At 34.6% G+C, this 21,456-nt stretch overlaps 2 protein-coding genes across 4 annotated transcripts; both read right to left on the reverse strand.

Annotated features, from left to right (window-relative positions):
* Positions 1 to 2,978: 2,978 nt before the first annotated feature.
* Positions 2,979 to 6,579, reverse strand: LOC126713654 (membrane-anchored ubiquitin-fold protein 1). Of its 2 annotated transcripts, none has more exons than XM_050413477.1 (5): positions 6,304 to 6,579; positions 5,503 to 5,808; positions 3,883 to 4,047; positions 3,426 to 3,502; positions 2,979 to 3,327 (listed from the first exon to the last, which is right to left on the reverse strand). In XM_050413477.1, exons 2-4 carry the CDS (start codon positions 5,633 to 5,635, stop codon positions 3,447 to 3,449), a joined length of 354 nt encoding a protein of 117 aa, XP_050269434.1. In that variant the 5' UTR covers positions 5,636 to 5,808; positions 6,304 to 6,579; the 3' UTR covers positions 2,979 to 3,327; positions 3,426 to 3,446. The 2 variants fall into 2 exon arrangements, with proteins under 2 accessions (XP_050269434.1, XP_050269433.1); XM_050413476.1 differs by having other exon boundaries at positions 3,416 to 3,502; positions 6,304 to 6,576.
* Positions 6,580 to 8,909: 2,330 nt separating this feature from the next.
* Positions 8,910 to 19,946, reverse strand: LOC126713655 (probable galacturonosyltransferase 14). Of its 2 annotated transcripts, none has more exons than XM_050413479.1 (6): positions 19,243 to 19,946; positions 18,080 to 18,135; positions 17,787 to 17,942; positions 11,336 to 11,926; positions 10,366 to 10,668; positions 8,910 to 9,851 (listed from the first exon to the last, which is right to left on the reverse strand). In XM_050413479.1, the coding sequence occupies exons 1-6, from the start codon at positions 19,457 to 19,459 to the stop codon at positions 9,567 to 9,569; spliced, it is 1,608 nt and encodes a 535-aa protein (XP_050269436.1). In that variant the 5' UTR covers positions 19,460 to 19,946; the 3' UTR covers positions 8,910 to 9,566. The 2 variants fall into 2 exon arrangements, with proteins under 2 accessions (XP_050269436.1, XP_050269435.1); XM_050413478.1 differs by having other exon boundaries at positions 17,787 to 17,945; positions 19,243 to 19,945.
* Between the last annotated feature and the right edge of the window lie 1,510 nt (positions 19,947 to 21,456).

Genomic DNA, 21,456 nt, shown 5'->3' on the forward strand with positions numbered 1-21,456 from the left:
CTCTCTCCCACAAAATTCCTTCTCACCTAACTATCTTGGAAGGTAATGCCCAAGCAAAGCCACTTGGACTTGAGTTCCAAATCCCACAAGTCTTGTGCAAAAGCACTAAGTCTGTGAGAATTAGGGTTAGGATCCTCGTGGTTGAATCATTCTAATGAAATTCGTTTACATATATGTATATGTATTAAAATGTATATCCTAATCTAAAAAACTAACAATTATTTGAAGATATGTGTATTATATAGCGTGTTCTTATGTAGGACCTATAGAGGTAAGGGAAAGGACAAAACTCCATTGCATAATAAGCATGGAGAAAAATCCGTATAGTTCAGAGAATCAGCATTCTGGATTCTTACAGGCCCAGTACGTCCAGGGTACCACGACAGTACGCCCGGGATACCAAGTGAAGGAACTCTTTTAAATGTTTACACAATAAAAAATAAGCCTTAAATATTCTATTTCAATCTTCTTCTCATTGTGAATATTATGAATACTTATTTTACTTATTTTGTAAGAGTAAATGGTCACTTTATGACACTAAAACACTTATAATGGTATTTTTTATTACTTAGTAGGAATCGCATTTTGCCTTGAGGAGCTTTATGTGACTTACGCACAACTTGGTTCGTAATCAGCCCCCATTTAGCTGCGGTGAACCAAGCTCAGTCCACCAAACAACAAGTAAAGGGCTTAGGATCCTTATTCAAGGGCCCAGGATCCTTGTTTCTACTTGGGCCTGGGTACTGTCCAAAAAAGACCTTCACAACTAGTTGAACTAATTGGAACTCACAAATACTTACATTTTAAGTAGACTAATGTTAGTATTTTTTTTAATCAATTTATAAAATAAATAAAAAAAAACACTTTATCTCTTATTTTTAGGATTTTCGTCAAATTTATAGAAACAATATAATTTAATTATCAATCAAACATATTCCTTAGAAATTCTAAGGAGTGTCACATTTTATGGAAATTCTAATTACTAATGGTGATAAGACGCTTATTAATTATCAATTGATCAGGAGGACATGTCTTGGTTTAGAAGTTTATTGAAACATTACAATTGTACTATAATTAAGGGAGAAAAATAATTAAGGGATAAAAGGTGTAATTAACCCAAAAATTATTGCAAGAGAAGTTGAGTTGAAGTTCAGGTGTTGATTTGAAACTAACAAAACTAAAAGGTTTGAAATATTTGTTTTTGAGAAGAAAAAGGTTTGAAATATAATAGTGTTAACTAGGGTTCAATTTGAAACTTTTAAAAGTATAGATTTTAATTTAGAATCACCCCTAAAGTGTGGGATTCAAATAGTAATGCACCTATCTGATTTGGAGTTTGCACACAGAAATACCATTGGGACAGCACCAAAAAGATAAAAATTTCCAAAGAGGCAATTTTGATCAGCTCTAATATTTGCCTTATTAGACAATATATGCTTTTAGCCTAATAGTGTCTCCTGGCTTCAGTATATCGAGGGAATGTGCAGAATAGCTGTTAATAGAGATTCAAAATAGTAAGTTAGGCAACGTTTCAAAGTTTTAAGAAAAATAGCATCTCGAGTTTTAGAAACTTGAGATCCATATTAAAACCCAAGTTTTATAAACTCACTTCGCAAGTGTTTGGCTAGATGATTTGGACTGAAAATGCCACATAGATCTCGAGTCTTTAAGACTCGAGTTCCATGCAAAAAAATTTTCCCCTATAGTGGCGTTTTTAAGTCCTATAGTGACGTTTTAAAGTCCTATAGCGGCGTTTTCCTGCAAAATGTGTGATTACCCCATATCAGGTTCAGGGAGCCCTATAGTGGCGTTTTTAAGCCTTATAGTGACGTTTTAAAACCCTATAGAGGCGTTTTCCTACAAAATGTTTTTTATAAGTGTGATCACCCCATACCGAGAGCCCTATAGTGGCATTTTTAAGCCCTATAATGACGTTTTCAAGCCCTATAGCGGCGTTTTTCCTGCAAAAATTTTTTTATAAGTGTGATCACCCCATACCGGGAGCCCTATAGTGGCGTTTTTAAGCCCTATAGTGACGTTTTCAAGTCCTATAGCGGCGTTTTCCTGCAATTTATAGAAAATCAAGTATTTAAAACTCGATTTCCACGTGGATTTTTTTCCACATCAGACCCATCCGCTTACAAATCGAGACTTAAAAACTCGAGTTTTAGACACTCGAGATGCTAGTTTTCAGCATTGTTTTGAAACGTGACAACTAACTAAATTTTTTGATATTTATTGTTATTTGGAAAGGGTATTCTCAGTATATCTATAATTAAAGAGGAAAATTTTGATGATGTTCCAATTGGTTATGCAACTAAACTAATCTGAATCGTACTCAATTTTGGTTTGTGGTCTTTTCACCAATTTCTCTCAACATTTAACGGAAGAAATAGTCCCAACATTACTTTCTCAGGACACCAAAATTCAGTTGGCACCAAGTTTCAGCTCTGGGAATCCGAACCAATAGTAATGTAATTTGACAGTCAAGTACTTCTACTTAGTGAGTGTTTGGATAGCAATTATTATTGCATTGACGTTTTTGTTTTATTTTTTTATTTATTATTATTATTATTTTTTTACTGCTTTTCAGCTTTTAGAGACAAGTTTTACTGTTTATACACTGTTCACGCACTGTTCATAGAACCTACAACTACTTTATTCAAAAAAAATATTAAAAATAGGACCCATAGTACTATTCATACATTTAAAAATTATTTTGCTACAGTGTTTTCAATTTTCCGTTTCAGCAAAAATAAATTGTATCTAAACGGAGCCTTAGGGTGTAACCGCCTACCATTGATGTTGGTATTCTGCAATATCAACAAATTTTGGCAAGAGATTCGCACGCAATTTATAATAACAATAAAAAAAAAAAAAAAATAGTTGATAGTTATAGGTTGTGTACTATGAAATTTTATACGAGGTACCATTCTTTATCCTCCAACAACATTCACTTGTTATTCAGCACCCAAAAAAATAAAATCACTTGCTTATTTGAGGATAATATATATGATCAAAATCATAAAAAGTGAAATGTAGATGGAGGTCATCCTCATAAATTCTGGGATGTAATTCTCTGGCTCTTGCACTTGGGCAACATATGGCCTCAAACATTAAATTGGAATACAAAGCCAGGCGAGACAAATTTTACATGTGATGTAAGATTGGGAAAATTTGATAAGGCATGACACAAAATTTCAAGATAAAAATTGGAGATATGATTTCATAACAGAGTCCGGTATACTTTAACAATGTAAAAAATATACCAAATGTGCATAATTCTGCCTCAATCACCAACTTTCATTATCTTAATAGCTCCAACACCTGTAAATGAGAAACATACACCCAAATTGGTGAGATTATCTCCACCATTATACCCAAAACAAAACAAAATAGAAATATCCATACTCACTTTATGTTACCTCCACTATTAAAACTGCAAATCATAATATAACACAGAGGCACCTGTTCTTCTTTGTTTGGTTTGCCGCTTTCTTATCTGTTGAATTAGAGGAAGAGATTCACTATATCAAAGATGAGGTAGAAGCACTACATAGAATAAACTCTAGAAGTTGGGGAAAGGGTCAGAGCAGTTAGGTAGATTTTTTTTTCTGAGAATCGTAGTAAGGTAGATGTATATACATAGTTGCCCACTTGACCCTGGTTTAGTGCTTTCCCTATTAAGAAGTAGCCATTATTGAAGCCAGCAGAATGGAGCCATATCACAGTTATCACTACTTAAGGTGATAATCAAAAGAACCAAAACAGAATAATATAATTCTCTCTACCAAATTAACCTAAGAGACAGGAATAATATCTGTCTTCATTGTCAACTACCAGCAAAAAAACTCGAGGAATTTCTCAAAAACACACTTATACCTTTCTCCAAAGAAGGTGCCTGAACAACAACATGCATGGTTGTAACTCCACCAGGGATCTCACATAATGGGCTCTGGCACTCTCCAAGTGTTCTGCTGTTCTCCAATATTTTCCCTGCACTTATTAACTTGACATCTTTCACTGTCCTCGGACCATGCTCCTTCTCTAAAAAAATCAGATAATATCACGTTATATATCTTGGATAGCTAAATATGGAGGAATTTCCAGCTCATAGAGAAACAAATTTTAAAAAGAAAAGGTCCTTGGATACATAATAAACAAGAAAGAACAAAATATAGAAAAAAAAAAAAATGGAATGTAAGACCTAAAGGCTGTCATTTTTAGTGTCACTCACTAATGCTACCAAATGCTTAGATATCAACTGCAACTTAAAGTAAAAACTTAGATAAGGTACTTGACTTTCACCAAGTATGACCTGTCTTATTATTGCCCATCAAATAAGGCCTGTCAACAGGAAATCTGAATCTCCTTGACCATTACCAAATGTAGCATTGGCAGCTACATGCTACTCTTTGCCTCTTGTGGGCATAAACCCAGCATTTTTTGGGAACTGCCAGTGCACTTCAGACCACCTTCATTCAATTACAAAAAAAATTAGCTGTCTCTCACTGGTTCTTTTATGTCAGACAGCCTAATTTCTTTGAGTGAGGAACTAATAACTCAAGCATGAGATTAATTAGAAACACAAAATCCATGAAAAGTCTGAGATAGGGAGAGATGACATGTATAACTCATATGAATTTTTCTTTTCTCATATGGGGAAAGTTGGTTTATATCATTATATTCATTAATATCACCACTCAAGTTCCCTAAAGAGAGCCCCATGCATGCTCCTCCAAAACAATAACCTAATTTTCCAATAAATTTGACCTTCATCAATGCAATGATATTAAGTAACACAGCAACATGTTTATGCTATTATATACTTTTGATAACCGCTTGGACAATATAATGTCACATACAAATGAAATTATCCCTTGCCTATCACGCAGAGCATTTAAGATAGTCCATAATGGGAGAGGGTTTATGGTGTAACTGGCATATGTAACTACCATCTCATGTAGGGGTGGACCCTACATTCTTTTTCCCATAATGGGCTCTCCAGTGATTATTGTCAGTTGCTTTGAGAGGATATAACATACAATCCATTTCAACAAGTCTAGAGGCACAAAAATTTCATGGGCCCAAATGAGAACTAGAAAAAACTTGTCAACTGTTGTGAAAAATATTTTGTTTGTAGCATTACTGAGTCTGTTTCTAGGATATATCATGGTGACGCTATAGTAGTCTGTCATCATTATGGCAATGGCTAAATTTGTCTGTAACCGTTCCACTCCAATGAATGGTTTGTGAATTCAAAAGGAAATGTAATGCACTACATAGATGGAACCAAAAAAAAAAGCAAAGGAGAACTTCTTAGTCATTGAAACAATAGATATTAATATCTCATCCAACAGTCTTACCCCAGAATTCATGATGAAACAGTTGCCACAATATGTTTCACAATTAAGAAATATGAAAAGATAAAAGCTTGCCAATACTGATGCTTGTGGGATTAAATCAGACACACAAAAAACATGAAGAAACAAGATAACCAACCTTTTGGCCATTGGGCAAGAATGCTTTCCTTTAAAGTTGCAACACTTGTCGCAACAGGAAAGCTTTTCGGGCCAATATCTGATCCATCAGTCAACCTAAACTTGATCTCTAATTGATCTTGTACCCCAGCCATCTTCAAAGATCCAAGACACAGAATTTCAACACCCAATATCCTCACTTGGGCCTTCTTTAAAATATCAATTTGTCAATTGGGATTGCTATTAGGAATCAATAGCCCACTGATTACTTAAATTGCCCTCCACACGTGAAGAGTTCATCAAATTCTCAGTAGAGTATTCTGCAAATCTGAGTTAAAAACCAAAGAATTAAAGAGGTGTTGTTTGTGCAGGATATTTATTAGAAACAAGTCCAAGCATTCTGGAATTGGAAACTAATACAAAAAAGGAAACTTCTAAAAATAATGACAATAATAATAATTATGCCGAATTGGGATTTCCATTTTCCAGCAATGAAATTCTGCAGCAAACCTACCTAGTTTGGTGTATCGCCAAAATATAATCCAATACAGTCAAATACCCTGATAGAAAGTATGACACAAAAACCAGGAAAAGCAAGAAAAGACACAGTGACACCCACAGCCACACACACAATCTCTAACAGCTAGTATTCAGTAGAGAAAAAAGAGAACATCAAATCTTCGAATTCGTGTGTAATGAAAAACAGAAACAAAACAAAACAAAAATCAACTAAAAAATTTCATCTGGGTTACCTCCAAATCAATCAAAAACCAAAAGAAACAATCAAAAAAAGAATTGAAAAACCTTAAATGGGTTGGCTTACTTGGCTCAGAAACTGATCAGAGGCCTCCTCTTTTGCCAAAACTTTTGGTTAAGAAATCCAAGCAGAGTAAGAAGAAGTCGAGGAGGTTCTAATAATTAATACTAAAAGACAGAGTCAGAGGAAGAGATCAAATAAGTTTCCAGGGACGAGGCTGTTCGGAGTTTTAAAAGTCTTCTAAATCCGAGGTCAATGACTCCATTCTTTTTGCCTTCTTCTAATCCCCTAAAAAGCCTAGAGGGCTATGGAAATGGACAGCTTTTGCTCTCTTTTTATTTTTAAAGTCTGCTACTTTTTTCCTAACTTGAAATGTTACAAACGGTAACAACACCAAATTTTGTAACTTTTTCACAAACTAGACGTGCTCGTGCTCGTGCTCGTGCTCGTGCTGCACTATCCTTACACATTCATTCATTCATTCATAGTCATGGTCATGGTCATGACAGATTCATGTTACAACTTAACCGTTGCAACTTCCTAAAAAAAAAAAATTTGGATTTATAAGATTTTGAGCTCGAAACCTTTAGCCAAAAAAGTCTTATACATTCTCTTTAAAAAAAAACTAAAAAAACTAAAAAAAAGGAAAAAAATTGCATATCTAGAGTACTCAAATTTTCACTTATGTTTCAAAATCTTTCCAATATTTTAAAATATTTCAAAAAATCCTTGTGGTCATCTAATATATGAAAAATAATGATATAGTAAACGAAATTGATGGCATCAAAGTCACTTCGAGACCTACAACATGACATGAATTTGTCTTACTTATTTATTTATAATTCAATAGTTGGAGAACAGAAGATTTAAACTTTAAATATTTTCATTGAAAATGCTAAAATGTATTGATTATTTGAGTTGTAACACTCTTGGCCTTGTTAAATTGTGTTTGTCAAGTTAGTATTTTTCATCCATTAAAACCTAATTGAAATAATTTTTAAGGGATAAGAACTAAAGTGAAACATCTATTAAAAAAAAAAAAAAAAAACTATAGTTGAAACATTTAAAGTATAAGGATGATTTTTCTTTTGATGGTCAAATAAAAATATATACATATTGTATACAATTTGGATTGTCTTTTTTTTTTTTTTTTTTAACAGACAAGGATATTCAAACCTCTTCGAGTATCTGACTATTCTTTGTAGTGTATACAATTCTCCCGTTTCACACACGCCAAATTAACAACCACCTAATTTTGAAGTTATTGACTTGACTTTGCTTGGTTTAAGTCTTTTTTTAATATTCTTATTAAATTGAAAAGGCAAAAAGGTGAAGGTAAACCTCAAAAAAGCAAGTAACCGTAAAAAGAATAAAAGCCTTCATTAAATTGTAACAAAGAAGTATGTAAGATTTGCATTTAAATTTCTAAAGGATAAGGGCATTTATGATGCCAATCAATCCTTAGATACGGGTATTACTATACCTTTTTTTTTCTTTCTTTTTTTAAGAAACAAGGTATCACTATTCCAATTCACAAGTCTTGTGGACACAATACCATCATACCCCAAGGTACAACAACCTATATCCAAGTTAATGTCATAAGGTTGATAATGTGAGTGAATTTTGATCAAGGAAAGGTATCTTGTGTATCCAACATATGTATTCTCTCTCATAAACAAGTAGTATAGAGTCCACAAGTTGTGAGAGACATGATTCATTTGCAGAATGCAAATCCTATGAAAGAACAAGATGTAATATCTAACCAATTCCCTCTGTTGTGATAGACAGTAAAATTGGTGCATGCATCATGCATATCTGATGTCTTTGAAACTATATATGTACTTTCATCATGTTTGATAGCATGGGCAACTGACAAGTCCAAGAACTATTCAGATTCTCCGTTGAGATTTTGGAAGAATAATGCAATCTAGTGCCAATCATGCAAATAGTTTATTGAAAAATGAAAGTTGTTTAGTAAACATTAGAAAAGCAAAATGCCGAAGGGTCCAATCAAATGGGCAATTTCGTCGATGAATCATGAAACGTGGCCCCATCCCCATGGACCTGGAAAGACCGGAATTTACCAAATACGGCTGTGGGGATTGTTAAAATATTACAGCAATTCTAAATGGGTTTCTTCGTCATCATCGACTCACCAAATTCCATGAACAAGAATCTTCCATCAAATTTGTTATGGTAGAAAATCTCCAGCTAATCAGCAAGAAAATATTGAAGGGAAAGTTTTTGGACATCAACCTCATGATATGACATTAGAATGACGCAATGTTTCCTAGAGCAGTTGAAGGGAATGGTGTGAGACCAAAGACTGCAGTGCATAAAATACAAAACTAATAATCAATATATATAATTGATTCCCTTGGAATGTTATGCCAAACACAATGGAAAACTCAAATTCCAATAAATGGAATGAATGCCTTGAATGATCATGAGCTGTCAGAATCTAAATTATACCAACCCCATTGCTCATGATATTATTATTAAGTGTATTTATTTATAATTGCCAAGGGGCGATCAAAGAAAAGAGGCCACTAGGGCAAGAATGAGCTTCTATTTTTGTTTCTTTTGAATGAAATTATGAATACAAGGCTGGGTGCCAAATAAAATAAATTCAGTAATTTGAAATTATCATGAAACAGAAAGAACAAAGAAAGTTGGGAAAAAGAATTTTCTGCACATTTCAATGTCTCTCATGAATCGTACATAACAAATACCGATATATAACCTAAGAACAGTTCTCCATTTGAATGGGACCTGTAACAGAGCAATCTCATGATCTGCCCTAAATGATGATATCAAATGAAAGGGGAAAAAATGGGTACTAACAAAAATGAAGGCAACAAAAAGAAATGAAGGGAAAGAACATTCCTGGGCTAAAGGGGGAGTCTATCCTAGCCTTTCTCTTCCTTGCACCAAACAACATGATGACATTAACAACAGTACCTTCTATCTTTGTATATTTCCACCTTATTTCAGAATATGCTCTAAGAAATCAGGCAGGACTCCCCTGATGGAAAACCAATAGTAGTATCCTTTTCTCAACCAAAAAATAAAGGACGGATTGCTATGTTACAGATTGAAAGAATGAATCTCATGCCGTGCTAGTGATGCTAGTCCTCATCTGCAACAGTGCAGGGGATGACAGCAAATCTGGACCTTGCAAGGTTTGTCCCTTTGGCCAATTTTCTTCTTGCATTCTCAAATAAATCTCGAAAAGAATTCCGAGCCACAAAAAAACTTATATGAAACCTGTATCACTCGTGTCTTTTCCAGGCCCATCTATGTTGTTTAAACCACCTCTACCTGATAGACTACGACTCCAATATGTGACAGTTCCTTATAAAATCATTGGAGTAATTGACATACTTGGTCCAAAATGGCCGGAGATGCTCAAAGCCAATCTGCAACCATGGTTTTGACTGGCCATTGTAGTGAATAACTGCAGCCTTTTTCACACCCTCAATGTTGGTGTTGCTCTGATAGCCCAAGCCGAGCATGTGCCACGATGGATCAATTGGATGAAGATGACCTTTAAATGCAATCAAAGCTGGTGGTAAGGTTCCAAGCTTCCACATTGTCAAGTTTGACTTCAGATTCTGCCACCAAAAAAAACCAGAATCTAAGTTAAATTGTGGCAATGCATCTGTTCTTTAGCTATAGTTAGATGAACAATTGCCCATGTGAAATACAATCAACAGTGAACTCCACCAGAAAAGGAACCAACATTTGAAAATTCTGGCCCATGTTGAAACATCATTGTTCAAAAAATACTGTCATTTTACTAGGATTTTTCCACAAGGGGGTAGAATAGGGTAAAAGCACGAAATTTGCATAATCTAAGAAACTTCAAAACAAATTGACATTTTTGAAATCCAGAAACTAGTAACGAACTTAAATTGCCTGAGAATGATGGACCCTAAACTGTATTAATTATCTTTGATAAGAAGTACCCAAAATAAAACTTCATACCCAGCACCTAAAAGGAACGTATAAAGAGGTTAGGAAAAATATTTGGCATAGACACTCTTGCAGATAGCAAATCACATTATTTCCTGAAGTAGATAAACAAAAATAACAAGTTTGCCAGTAAAACTGAATACTTGGGTTTACCTCTTTCAGCCAAGAATGATATGTTTCCCTTATCTTTGTCTTCCTCCAGGCACGGAGATCAAAAATATTCATCCCATAAGCCCATGCACATTCATCAGGGTCCAAATGCTTTGCTATGAGGGGATGGGAAAAATTGAAATAGTTCCTGAAATGCTTAGACATTACCCATTCATCGTCACCTTTACAAGTTTCGACAGCTCCATTAATCTTTCCCCCAAGGTTAATTTCCCAAAGTGGAGATAAATCACGCTGAATCACGACATCATCATCTAAAAAGACCACCTTGTCGAGGTTTGGAAAGAGCTGTTCAATATACATGATCAGCACACTTTTTTTTATAATAAGTAAATAATTTCATAAAAAACTAAAAAGGGTGCAACTCCAATGCACAGGCTGTGTACAGAGAAAAACACGTGAAAGGAATAATCAGCACACTTATTTTGGATGAAATGCAAAAGGTCATACAAATAAAGAAAATTTATCCAAAACAAAACACTATATAATCATTGCCACCCAAAACAAATTCAATAAACAACCCAAAGCAATCCAATATTTTTTTAGAATTTACTACACTCAATTTAAGTAAATATATTTAACTCACAAGAAACTGATAGCTAACAGCCCCAGTTGTATGCCAAGTTTTTTTTTCATCCTAGTTGATGAAATTCTTGACCATTGTTAATGAGACTTGTTTGTCATCACTAATGTGACTTAGGGGTCTACAGCTCTCCATAACATCAGGGTTATGCAGGGAAGGAGATGAGAGAAAATTTTGGCCTACATTTCCAACTAGGAGCAGAGTAAGCATTCAAAGCATTAACTGCCTACAATATCAAGCAACAGTTTTTTTTTTTTTTTTTTGGGGGGGGTGTGGTGGGGGGTATTCTTGAATAAACTAATAGCATCATAAATTATAGGTTTCCAGAAACTAAATAAGGGAAAAGAACAGTCTCAAATTGCATGTAATTACCTCAGGTATATAAATGCGGAGATGATTCAGCAAGGATATATACTTTGGACTTCTAGCTTGCAATTTTGAAGCAAATCTCCGTGGAGTTGTATCACTAAGATTGGCCCCTGCAATATGATTCCCATGGTAGTAATCCCTAATTCCATTTTGGTTCTCTACAGCTTCAAGTACTGGAACATTTTCTCTTGTTAACCAGTCAAACTGGTGAACGCCTTTCACTTCAACAATAGCTGGGGAGACGGGATTTAATGCAAACCATGAGTGCATACCCGCATAAGTTTTCTTGTCAGTGATGACATGGAAGACAATTTTTTCAGGTTTTAGAGAGGACTGGACAGTAGAAGTGACAACAACAGAAGCAGCCAAAATGTTATCAGTAGACAGAATAAAGTGGTGATAAGAATTGTTAGAGAGCAAAGGGAGTAATTCCGGAGGAGGCAATTGTTTGCGTGCATGGGCATTGGAGGAATATTCATCAGTCAAACGCAGAGACAGACAGTGGATCCCTTTAGGAATGGAACTTGCCGCAAAGTGTTTGTTCATCAGCTCTGAAAATCTTGACTCCCTAAGGTCCCTTTCAAATTTCTCCATCTGTGCAAATAAACAAAACATTTGTTGAAAATATGCTGAAGTTATCTTAAGATTTTCCATCTGGGGAGGGGGAATGAGAGGAAGGAGTAAATGTGCTCTCTCTCTCTCTCTCTCTCTAAACAAACATCCCTTCATACTGCCAATGACAACATCCAATACTTTTAGTACAGCAAATGCAATCATTAAGCTCCAGCACAGATATATAAACAATTTAGTATCAAGTTAAGGATATGTAAACAATTAATCTTATTTTTATAAGGATAAATATTTGAACACTTCTCACTACCAAAAAAATAAAAAAGGTCGTTCTCCTTAAAATTACAATCCTTCCTGTCAATTTAGACCCCAAGATTCACCAGCAAACAAGTAATATTTTGAATAAAAAAAGATTCCTTATACACATTTCTTACAAAAATAAAGCGTATAAATAGTGAAGAAAAAATATAGACAAAAAAGTTAGCTATAAAAAGACAGATGAAACAAGACAATTAGAGGAATGTGGGAAAAGATACAAAAAAGGGCTAAAGCAAAAAAGTGAAACCAAAGCTCCGTTTGGATCACGTTTTGGCGTTCGCGTTTCTGCGTTTTGCCTTTTTTTTTTTTTTTTTTTTGGACCAGCGCCTCTTGCACTGTTCATGGGACATGAATAGTGCATTAAGGCAAAGCTACAGTGCTGAACAGTGTTTTCGCAGTGAACAGTAACCTAGAAATTATTTTTTTATTGTTTTTAGCAATAAGTTTTCGGCAAAATAAGCGGCATCCAAACACATACCAAATATGTGAAAGAAATCCCTAAAACACCAGAGAATCAAGACATGCCACCCAAGGTAAAAATAGTTGAGGAAATATAGTGATAGTTCCTCCAATCATTAAAGGTGTCTTCATGATCAAATAATTAGTACTCCCCAAGTTATAGCAATAGCCAAATCACTTCACAAATATTTCTAAGAGAAGTCCTAGACTTTTCCCTTCCTAAGGCTCCAACATGACACTAGTAGCGTCAGCCATATTAGTATTTATCCACCATGACGCCTAGAGGATACAAAGAAATTTGGAACCTCATAAAAGTCATTTAATACTCCAACCATCTGAGTACAATTTTTATTCTCAGTGGAGAATCTAAACATATGCATCATCTGGTTTAAGCTAGATGAAAAGAACCATTACTTACATGGCCCCAAAATTCATTATGCTCCTTATTAGGGAACAAAAAGGACTAAAATGCTCATCATGACAAAACCCAAAAACAAGGACCATTAGTCAATATCAAGAATATCTTCTTCTTTTTTTGATAAGTAATATCAAGAATATCTTAATCAAAATATATAGGATACAGGAGTTATCAGCTCAAAAAAAGGTCAAGCTTGTAGTTAAGAACTTAGGACACAACCAACTTAAAGTTCCCATAATGCCTATGCAAAGAGATTTCAAATTTCCTAATTTTGTATATAAGAAACATTTTAAAATTTCCTCAGATGCATCTCACACAAGACAATATCTTGTGGTCTAACCAGGCAAAGAGAAATAAAGGCTTTTCATAGAAAGGTCTGTATAACAACAACAAAGCCTTGGTCCCAAAATTTTGGGGTCGGTTATCGATGCTCAGCAAATTAAATAGGATTGGCCACATGTATTCTTTTCCTCCATTTTATTTTATCTAAAGTCATATGCTCTGTTACTTCCTTACTTCTACTAATGTGATTGTTGGTCTTCCTTTACCTTTTATCATTCCCTCCACTTGGATCAATAAAATACTTTCAATATCTAGAATCAATAATTCATAAGGATAGAGAAATTAAAGAGGATGTAAAAAATAGGGTAAGAATAAGGTGGATAAAGTGTGGAAGTGCATCAAGAGTATTGTATGATCGTAGAGTAATATAAGAACTAACTATGCTCTATGGCACTAATTGTTGGGCTATTAAGAAGCAATATTTTCATAAAATGTGTGTAGCTGAAATAAGAACGTTAAGATAGATACGTGGGAATATAAGGAAAGATGAGATTTGAAATGAGGAAATTCACTTGAAGGTAAGGGAGACCCCTATTGATGACGAGGGAGAATTGTTTGAGATGATTTGATCATGTTAAGAGGATACCAATTAATGCACTAATAAAAAAGTGAGCTTCTTCAAGTCAAGGGAACGCAAAAGGTAAATGAAAACCTAAGATAACATTAGTCGAAGTAGTAAAAATGACATGTTAATTAAGGAGATTATAGAGTGTATCACTTTCAATAGGACAAAAAAAAGATAAAGAATATATGTGGCCGAACATAGTCACCCCCAAAGTTTTGTGATAAAGGCTTGGTGGTGGTTGTTTTTTTAATAACAAAAGTAACAATACAACAGAATCCCTGAGTAACAAGCTAATGAATATAAGGACGTGGATTTTTTATTTTTTTATTTTATAAGTAAAGTTCATTAAAAAAGCTCAAAAGCACCACCCATGTATGCAGGGCATATACAACAGGTAAAGCAAAATTATAAGGACAAAAGTGTGCGTATATATATATAGTAAAAACTTTGGACATATGCTAGAGAAAACTAACATTAGAAGGTGAAAAAATTTTCCATCAGCAACAAACGCTGCATCAAGATCACATCTCCAAATTTTAGAGTTGGGCATAGATGAACAAGCTGAGCTCAAAAGGAAAAAGGTTAAGCACTGTGTTCTTCACCAACAACATAGGACTAAACTCAGGGCTTCAGCAAGCACAAATGCCAAGTTAAAACTATATCACAAGACCTTCAACCTAGAGGAATGGTGTATAAATGCTCATGAGCATATATAGAAATGAAATTAAACTACATAGAAGCAAACAAAAGGTCAGCATATTGTGACAAAAAAAAATGCAATGCAGAACTTAAATTGCAAGACTAAGGGGCTGTTTGGTTTTTAAAATTTCATCACTCATCACTCCTCACTTAATTTTCGTCACTCATCACTTATCACTTAAAAATACCCTAATTTCCTAAACCCCACCCATTTGGCACACTATTTTCAGCTTCTCATCGGTCAATTTTTTCTACTTTTTGTGGGACCCATACCTGAGCACCATGTCATAAGTTATGTTAGCCTACCTGCCTCACCCTCACTCTTTTCATTTCATTTTCTTCCCCTTCAATCACCATTGCCCTGTTACTCTCCCAACAAAAACCCGAACCCAGCTAAGATAGAAGACGATCGGACCTGCGGCGCTAATCTCCACCGTCACCAGGGCCACTTGATCTCCTCCAACATGTAGCGGCAGTGCCGATCTCCCACCTTCTCAACCCACCGTCACCAAGGCTTGATTTTTCATTGATCCCTTAAGTTTTATCGGTGAAATTTGTAAAGATTTTTTGTGGGTATTGTTCTGTTTGAAAAGTTTGTTTCTTGATTTTTTTTTTTTTATGGGTCTAAGACTGAGATGATGGTGCTGACAGTGGAAATGGAGAAGAAAAAAAGCAATACCCACACACAAACATCCTACCCGGTTTGTTTTTTGTGCAGTTGGGGTTGTGTTTGTTTTGGGTTGAGGTTTGTTTTGGAGATTGTTTGAATTGAAAAATTTGTGGGTATTGTTTGAATTGAAAAGTTTGTTTCTTGATTTTGGAAGGATGGAGAAGATGGTGGGTCTGAGCTCCGATCGGTGGTAGTATGAAGATGGTGGTATAGTTTACCAAAAAAAAAAAAGAAGATGATGGGTTTGAGCTCCGATCGGTGGTGGTATGAAGATGGTGGTATAGGTTACCAAAAAAAGAAGAAGATGGTGGTATGAAGATGGAGGAGTGATCTGGTTCCCATTGATGAAGAGAGTTGTTGCAAGTAGTATCAAAAGGTGCGCTGGTGTGATGTTGCTCTGACCGTGGGTCCCATGTATGTGTGTTTAATTACCAAAATGCTATGAAAACTCAGTTTTGATAACTTGAAAACACCTAAAATGTGTTTTTAATTTCCATAACTCATCACTCAAAAATCAGAGAATTGAGTGATGGAAACAAAAACTGGAAACACATCCAAACACACTACTCAGCCGTGGGACCCACCAATTTTGAGTTATGAGTGATAGAAACAGAGTTATGGGTGATGGAAACTAAAAATCCAAACAACCCCTTAGCCACTGATAAGGCTATAAAACTAATACTGTGTTTCCTACTCAATAAACACTTAAAACTCAGATTTCTAGAGCGACAGACAAATTATAAAACTGTGAAATAGCTTTAGACACATACGATAGGACCAATCAGGGAACTCAAGATATCTTCACCATAAAACAGTAATATCATACTTCCTACTAAACTTTGTAAGGCTCAGAGTCATATATTTACAGGCAAGCTTGAACTTTAAGATACTGTAGAAAAAGCTTGAGACATGGAAACACCCTACATCCTCCAATGGTTCCTCTCTTCTCTCAAAAATGTCTTCACCAATCTAAATTTATCCCTTACTTTCCATAACAGCTTCCTTTTTTTTATAGTTAAAATGGAGGTGGGGGGATTTGAACCTTGAATGTCTCCATTGGAAACACCAGGAGGTACCAACCAGTTGAGCTTCAAGGCTCTTGACATAACAACTTTTCAAATCCCCGCATTGAATTGTTCGCAACAAATCAAGTTGCCCAGAAATATACGCTATGGTACCATTAAGGAGTTTAACGACCATCAAATTAGCTTTTTTGATAAATAACGACCATCAAATTAGTGCCTTTCATATTACTCTTAATCATCAAGATGTGTATTTTTGTCAAAAGCAAAGAAAGTCAAAAGGTAAAGTACCATAGTTTGATGAGATCTATATCTTTCAAACCCCCCCCCCCCCCCTCTCTCCTTTCCTTTCTATTCTATTTTGACCCAGAGCATAGAACTCAAGTCTTGAACCACAAAATTGAACAAAAAGCCAAACATACAAATTAATCCCCAAGAATAATTCAATCATGTATGCACAACACAACCCTGTCTACTTTTATTTGAATCAAAGAAGTCATGTTGTAAGTTTAAATTTATACATGGGACCTATCAACATGTATCGAAATGGGGACATTCACTTAATAATAGGGGTGACCCCTATTGATAAAAGGACGAGAAAATCGATTGACATGGTTTGGCATGTGCAAAGGAGAGAAATTAAGGAACCTATGAGAAAGAGTGAGTTGATTAGAGTCTAGGGAATGAAAAAAAGTTGAGGACAACCTAAAATAACATTAGAAGAAGTAATTACATGTCAATTAAGAAGGTAAGAGAAGGTATGACTTTTAATAGAATAGAATGGAGAACAAGAATACATGTGTTTAACCTTGGCTAATTTGCTGAGGATCTATAGCCAACTCTAAACTTAGGGATTAAGGCTTAGTTGTTATTGTTGTTGACCTATAGGCATCTAGTCATCCAACATAAGCATGTTCACTAGTACATACCTTTTGCAATTAACTCGTAAGACTACAAGAGTCACACTAAAAAGGAAAAATGACAATCAATCTTACTTTCGATAGGAGAAACTTAAATTATGTTTTGTAATGCTTTGGATGTCTACTAAAATTAGAACCAGATGGTCATAATTTTGGGGCACATAACAGGGAAACTTTTCATCTCCTTCACTACATTTTTTCTTTCTTTAGGTAATTTCATTAATGAGGAGACCGAATGGTTTAGAGCAAACTATCCCAAAAGAACATACAATCTCCCAACAGAGCTACAAATGTTAAAAATATTACCAAAGATCTAAAGTGATTTAGAAGGCTCAAAATTGATATCTTGACAAATTGCGAGATGATGGGGAAAAAAAAAAAAAAAGAGGAAACCTCAGTTTTCAAAAACCCTCTCTTCTAGTATTAAAATACTATCTAAACAGCTTTATATTTCTTTCACATGCAACATACCATTGCCCTTAACACGAAAGCAAAGGTCCTTGCGTCATACTGGTTGTTCTTCATATCGGAAACAAGATGACTAAATGAATCTGGCACCTTTAGACCATGTGGGATTTCCTCAGTGTTCACCTGGTGAAGAATCTTGTACAAGTCTCTAACCTGTCTCTGCTGCACCATCACCACCACCACCACCACAAGGATCCATCATAAGTTAATAACAAGCATTGTAGACTTAAAAGAACAACTGAATTTCATTGCTGATAATTAATACAAAATTAAAGTATCAAGGAAGTATTACTTACCCCTGAATCATCACCCCTACCAAGAAACCTTGGTCCTAACCGCCTACCTAAACAATCTGAAGCACAGAAGAGCAGGGATAAATTTATGAGTCTGCCATAAACACTATGATATCATTAAGAAAAAATTCTAAAGCCTGATCTAACTAGCATATGAATGAAAAAAGCAGGCCAGAGAAAGCAAACACAAGGGAACTGAATAAGAAATTGTAGACTATAATACAGCCAAATTTATACTTTATGTAGTAATCATGAACAAGTAGGAAGATAAGCAAGATGCATAAAAAATAATAATAAAGAACCAATTTTTTCTCTTCAAAATTCTGCAAATACTAAAGTTGAAGCTCAATATCAATATAGAGAATTATAATATATTCAGAAAAACAGAACCAACAATGGAATTCAAATATTAAAATCACATGATGCTGGAACATGTGTAAATAATCTATGGATTTGGAAAAAAAAAAAAAAAAAGAACATGCAATGATCATCCGATCACAATTTTTTGCATATATCATTAAAAAAAATATCAATTCTCAATTCATACTCAAATTCAATCAAACAAAACAATTGAATTTCTGATAAGAGTCTATTCATTTCACATGTTCAACAATATAAACACTCCAACAAGTCCTTAGTAAACCAACATAAAGTACCAACAAATATCAAACTTATGAGATGAACCATTATCAATTACACCATACCAGAATATATAGAATTCAATTTAAAACCAATGCAACCCATTTAAATACCAAAATGACAAAAAAAATCCACCACAAAAGCATTAGAACAAAAAGCCAATCCAACCGAATTAATACACCAATCAGGTTCAGCTTTACAAATCAACATGACAAATAATCACCAAATGAGCATTACACCAAAATCGCCACACAAATCAAAATGACAAATAATTACCAAATGGGCATATACCCTAAACCAAATCCAGCTAAATCATTTAACAAAACCATCAGATTCAGCTACACCAATCACAACAAAACCCAAAACTGAACCCAATAAATCAATCGAGAAAACAATAAGATTCAGCTACACAAATCAACCTGACAAAGAATCCACAGATGGGCATAACAAAACAAGCCAATTGAAACCAAGATCTATAACACACAAAAATAAATAAATAAAAATAAGAGATGAAAAATATGAAGTACCAAATGAGGAGCACTTGTTGACACCTTCAAGGGTAACAACAGCAGTGAGAATGAAGACAAAGGGCAACAAGAAAGCAAGGATTAGAATGGTATGGAAGAGAGTCCTATAAGAGATATGGCGAGCTGCGACCTTGATCTTCATCAAGTCAATAAACCCATTGCTGCTGCTGCTAGAGATAGTTATGCTTCTCATGCTGGGCGAGAAGTGAAGCTGCATCGTCGTCTATGCAGCCCCACCACCTCCTCCACCACCACCACCACCACCTCCAACTCCTCCTCTATTATTATTATTCTATTAATATTATTATTAATGCCAAATTCAATACTTGATGACCCAACCCGACTCTCTGAACCCACTTCCAAAACAATCTCCACCATCAGATCCGAGCTCACGCCCACTCCCTCTATAACACCCACCACCCAATTCAGATCTATTTCTCCGTGTTTTTCCGCTGTTGCAATAATAACAATAGCTGTTGTCTCTGTTTTTTATTGGTCTTCTATAAGACCGCATTGGAGATTGACCCAAATCAAATTTAGGCCTCCCTATCACTGATTTCAATACAAAATCCTATTTTGGTATCTGGGTTTTGAACAGATTTTTATTCCCATGGATCAAAGAGACTGCTTTCACACACAGGAAGCCCCACACAGAGAGAGAATGAGAGAAACAGGGGAAGAGAGAGAAAATAAAAAAATGATAATAATAATAAAAATATGGTTTTTTCTTCTTTTTTTTTTTTTTTTTTTTGGGTGTTTTTCTTTTCTTTCTTTCTTTCTTTCTTAGTTTGTGAATTGCTTTTCCATTGGTGGATCGCCGTCCGATCTAAAATTATTCTTTATATTTAAAAAATAATCATAAATTCCATTAATAAATACACTTTTTTTGGTAAGTTATAATTACTAATTTATTAATTATATAATAGTAATAAATAGTAATGGCTTCAAAAAAAATATTATATAATAGTAATAAAATTCAAATCTTTGTGGAGTCAAAACCGTGTTGGGTTTGGAGAGAGAGTAGAAAGAGAGAGAAAGAGAAACTTGTGGTGGGGGTGTTTGACCTTGAAGGGTTTGGGGACAAGGAAAGCTGGGGGGGGTGTCAGGGTGGGCTGTGTGATTTTTGGCTTGGGAGCTAATTTGGGAGCTCTCCTATTGTTATGCCCAAGCTTTGGGGGATTTTATGTGGATAAGAGAGCTGCTTATTAATTATAGTTATACTTTTTTGCTTGCTGTTGCTGTCCTGGGTCTGGGTGAGCTTAAGTTGAAGGGAGGTAAATTTTTCAGGGGTAACACTGTAAAACTATTTCACTTTTTGAGCTAAACATTTTTACTGTTTTTGGAATATCACTTCCACTACAGGTTCTAGGATGAATAATAAATAATTAATAGGCTATGGACTATTGCTTAGACAGGGATTTGTTTTTTAACCTTGTGGGCTGTAAAAGGTGAAAACGTTGGGCTAAGGCCAAGGCTAATTGGGCTGACTTATAACTATATATATACTTTAAGTTGAACTTCTCAAGTGTTTCTGATTGCGTAGTGTTTTTTTTTGTTTTTTTTATTGTAAGCGATTGCGTAGTGGTGACTGTTAATAATGAGCTGATAATGGTCAAATTAAGCCCATGGAAAATATCATGATCCTATCTAAGAACAACTATCTTATAGTAAATAATTAATGAGAATTGAGTTTAAAACTTTAAATGAGGTGATATCATACCTGTTTTTAGATGATCCTATAATAATAAAAATAAAAGCATGGCTTTAGATTCATGAAAAACAAAATCTTTATAGTAAAATAATCTTTGCTTTTTTTTTTTTTTTAATAGGTAGATAGTGAGAGAGGAAGAGATGAGGTTCAAATCATAAATATGAAGGCATCGCAATTAATGTTATTACCACTAGATTATCATTTGAACTCTTACAATATCTATATTTTTAAAATAAATGGATTTTAAAAAGAAACGGATGACACTCAAACAATGCTTGAAATACTTGGAGCAAGGAAAAGAAAATAAATATTGAAATATAGCCCTTTGTTGTTAGATAATGAAGGATATGCTTGTTTTATGATTCTAATTAACTATTGTGGGCCTCATAATTATTGTTATGGTTAGCAAGAGCCATTTAAGAACTTGTTTCAAATAATCACGGGAGGTGGAGGGACAATCAAGGTTTTATTCATTATATGAGATTGATTAGGAAAGCAATCTT

Source organism: Quercus robur, chromosome 2 (assembly GCF_932294415.1).
Source record: "Quercus robur chromosome 2, dhQueRobu3.1, whole genome shotgun sequence".
Taxonomy (NCBI): domain Eukaryota; kingdom Viridiplantae; phylum Streptophyta; class Magnoliopsida; order Fagales; family Fagaceae; genus Quercus; species Quercus robur.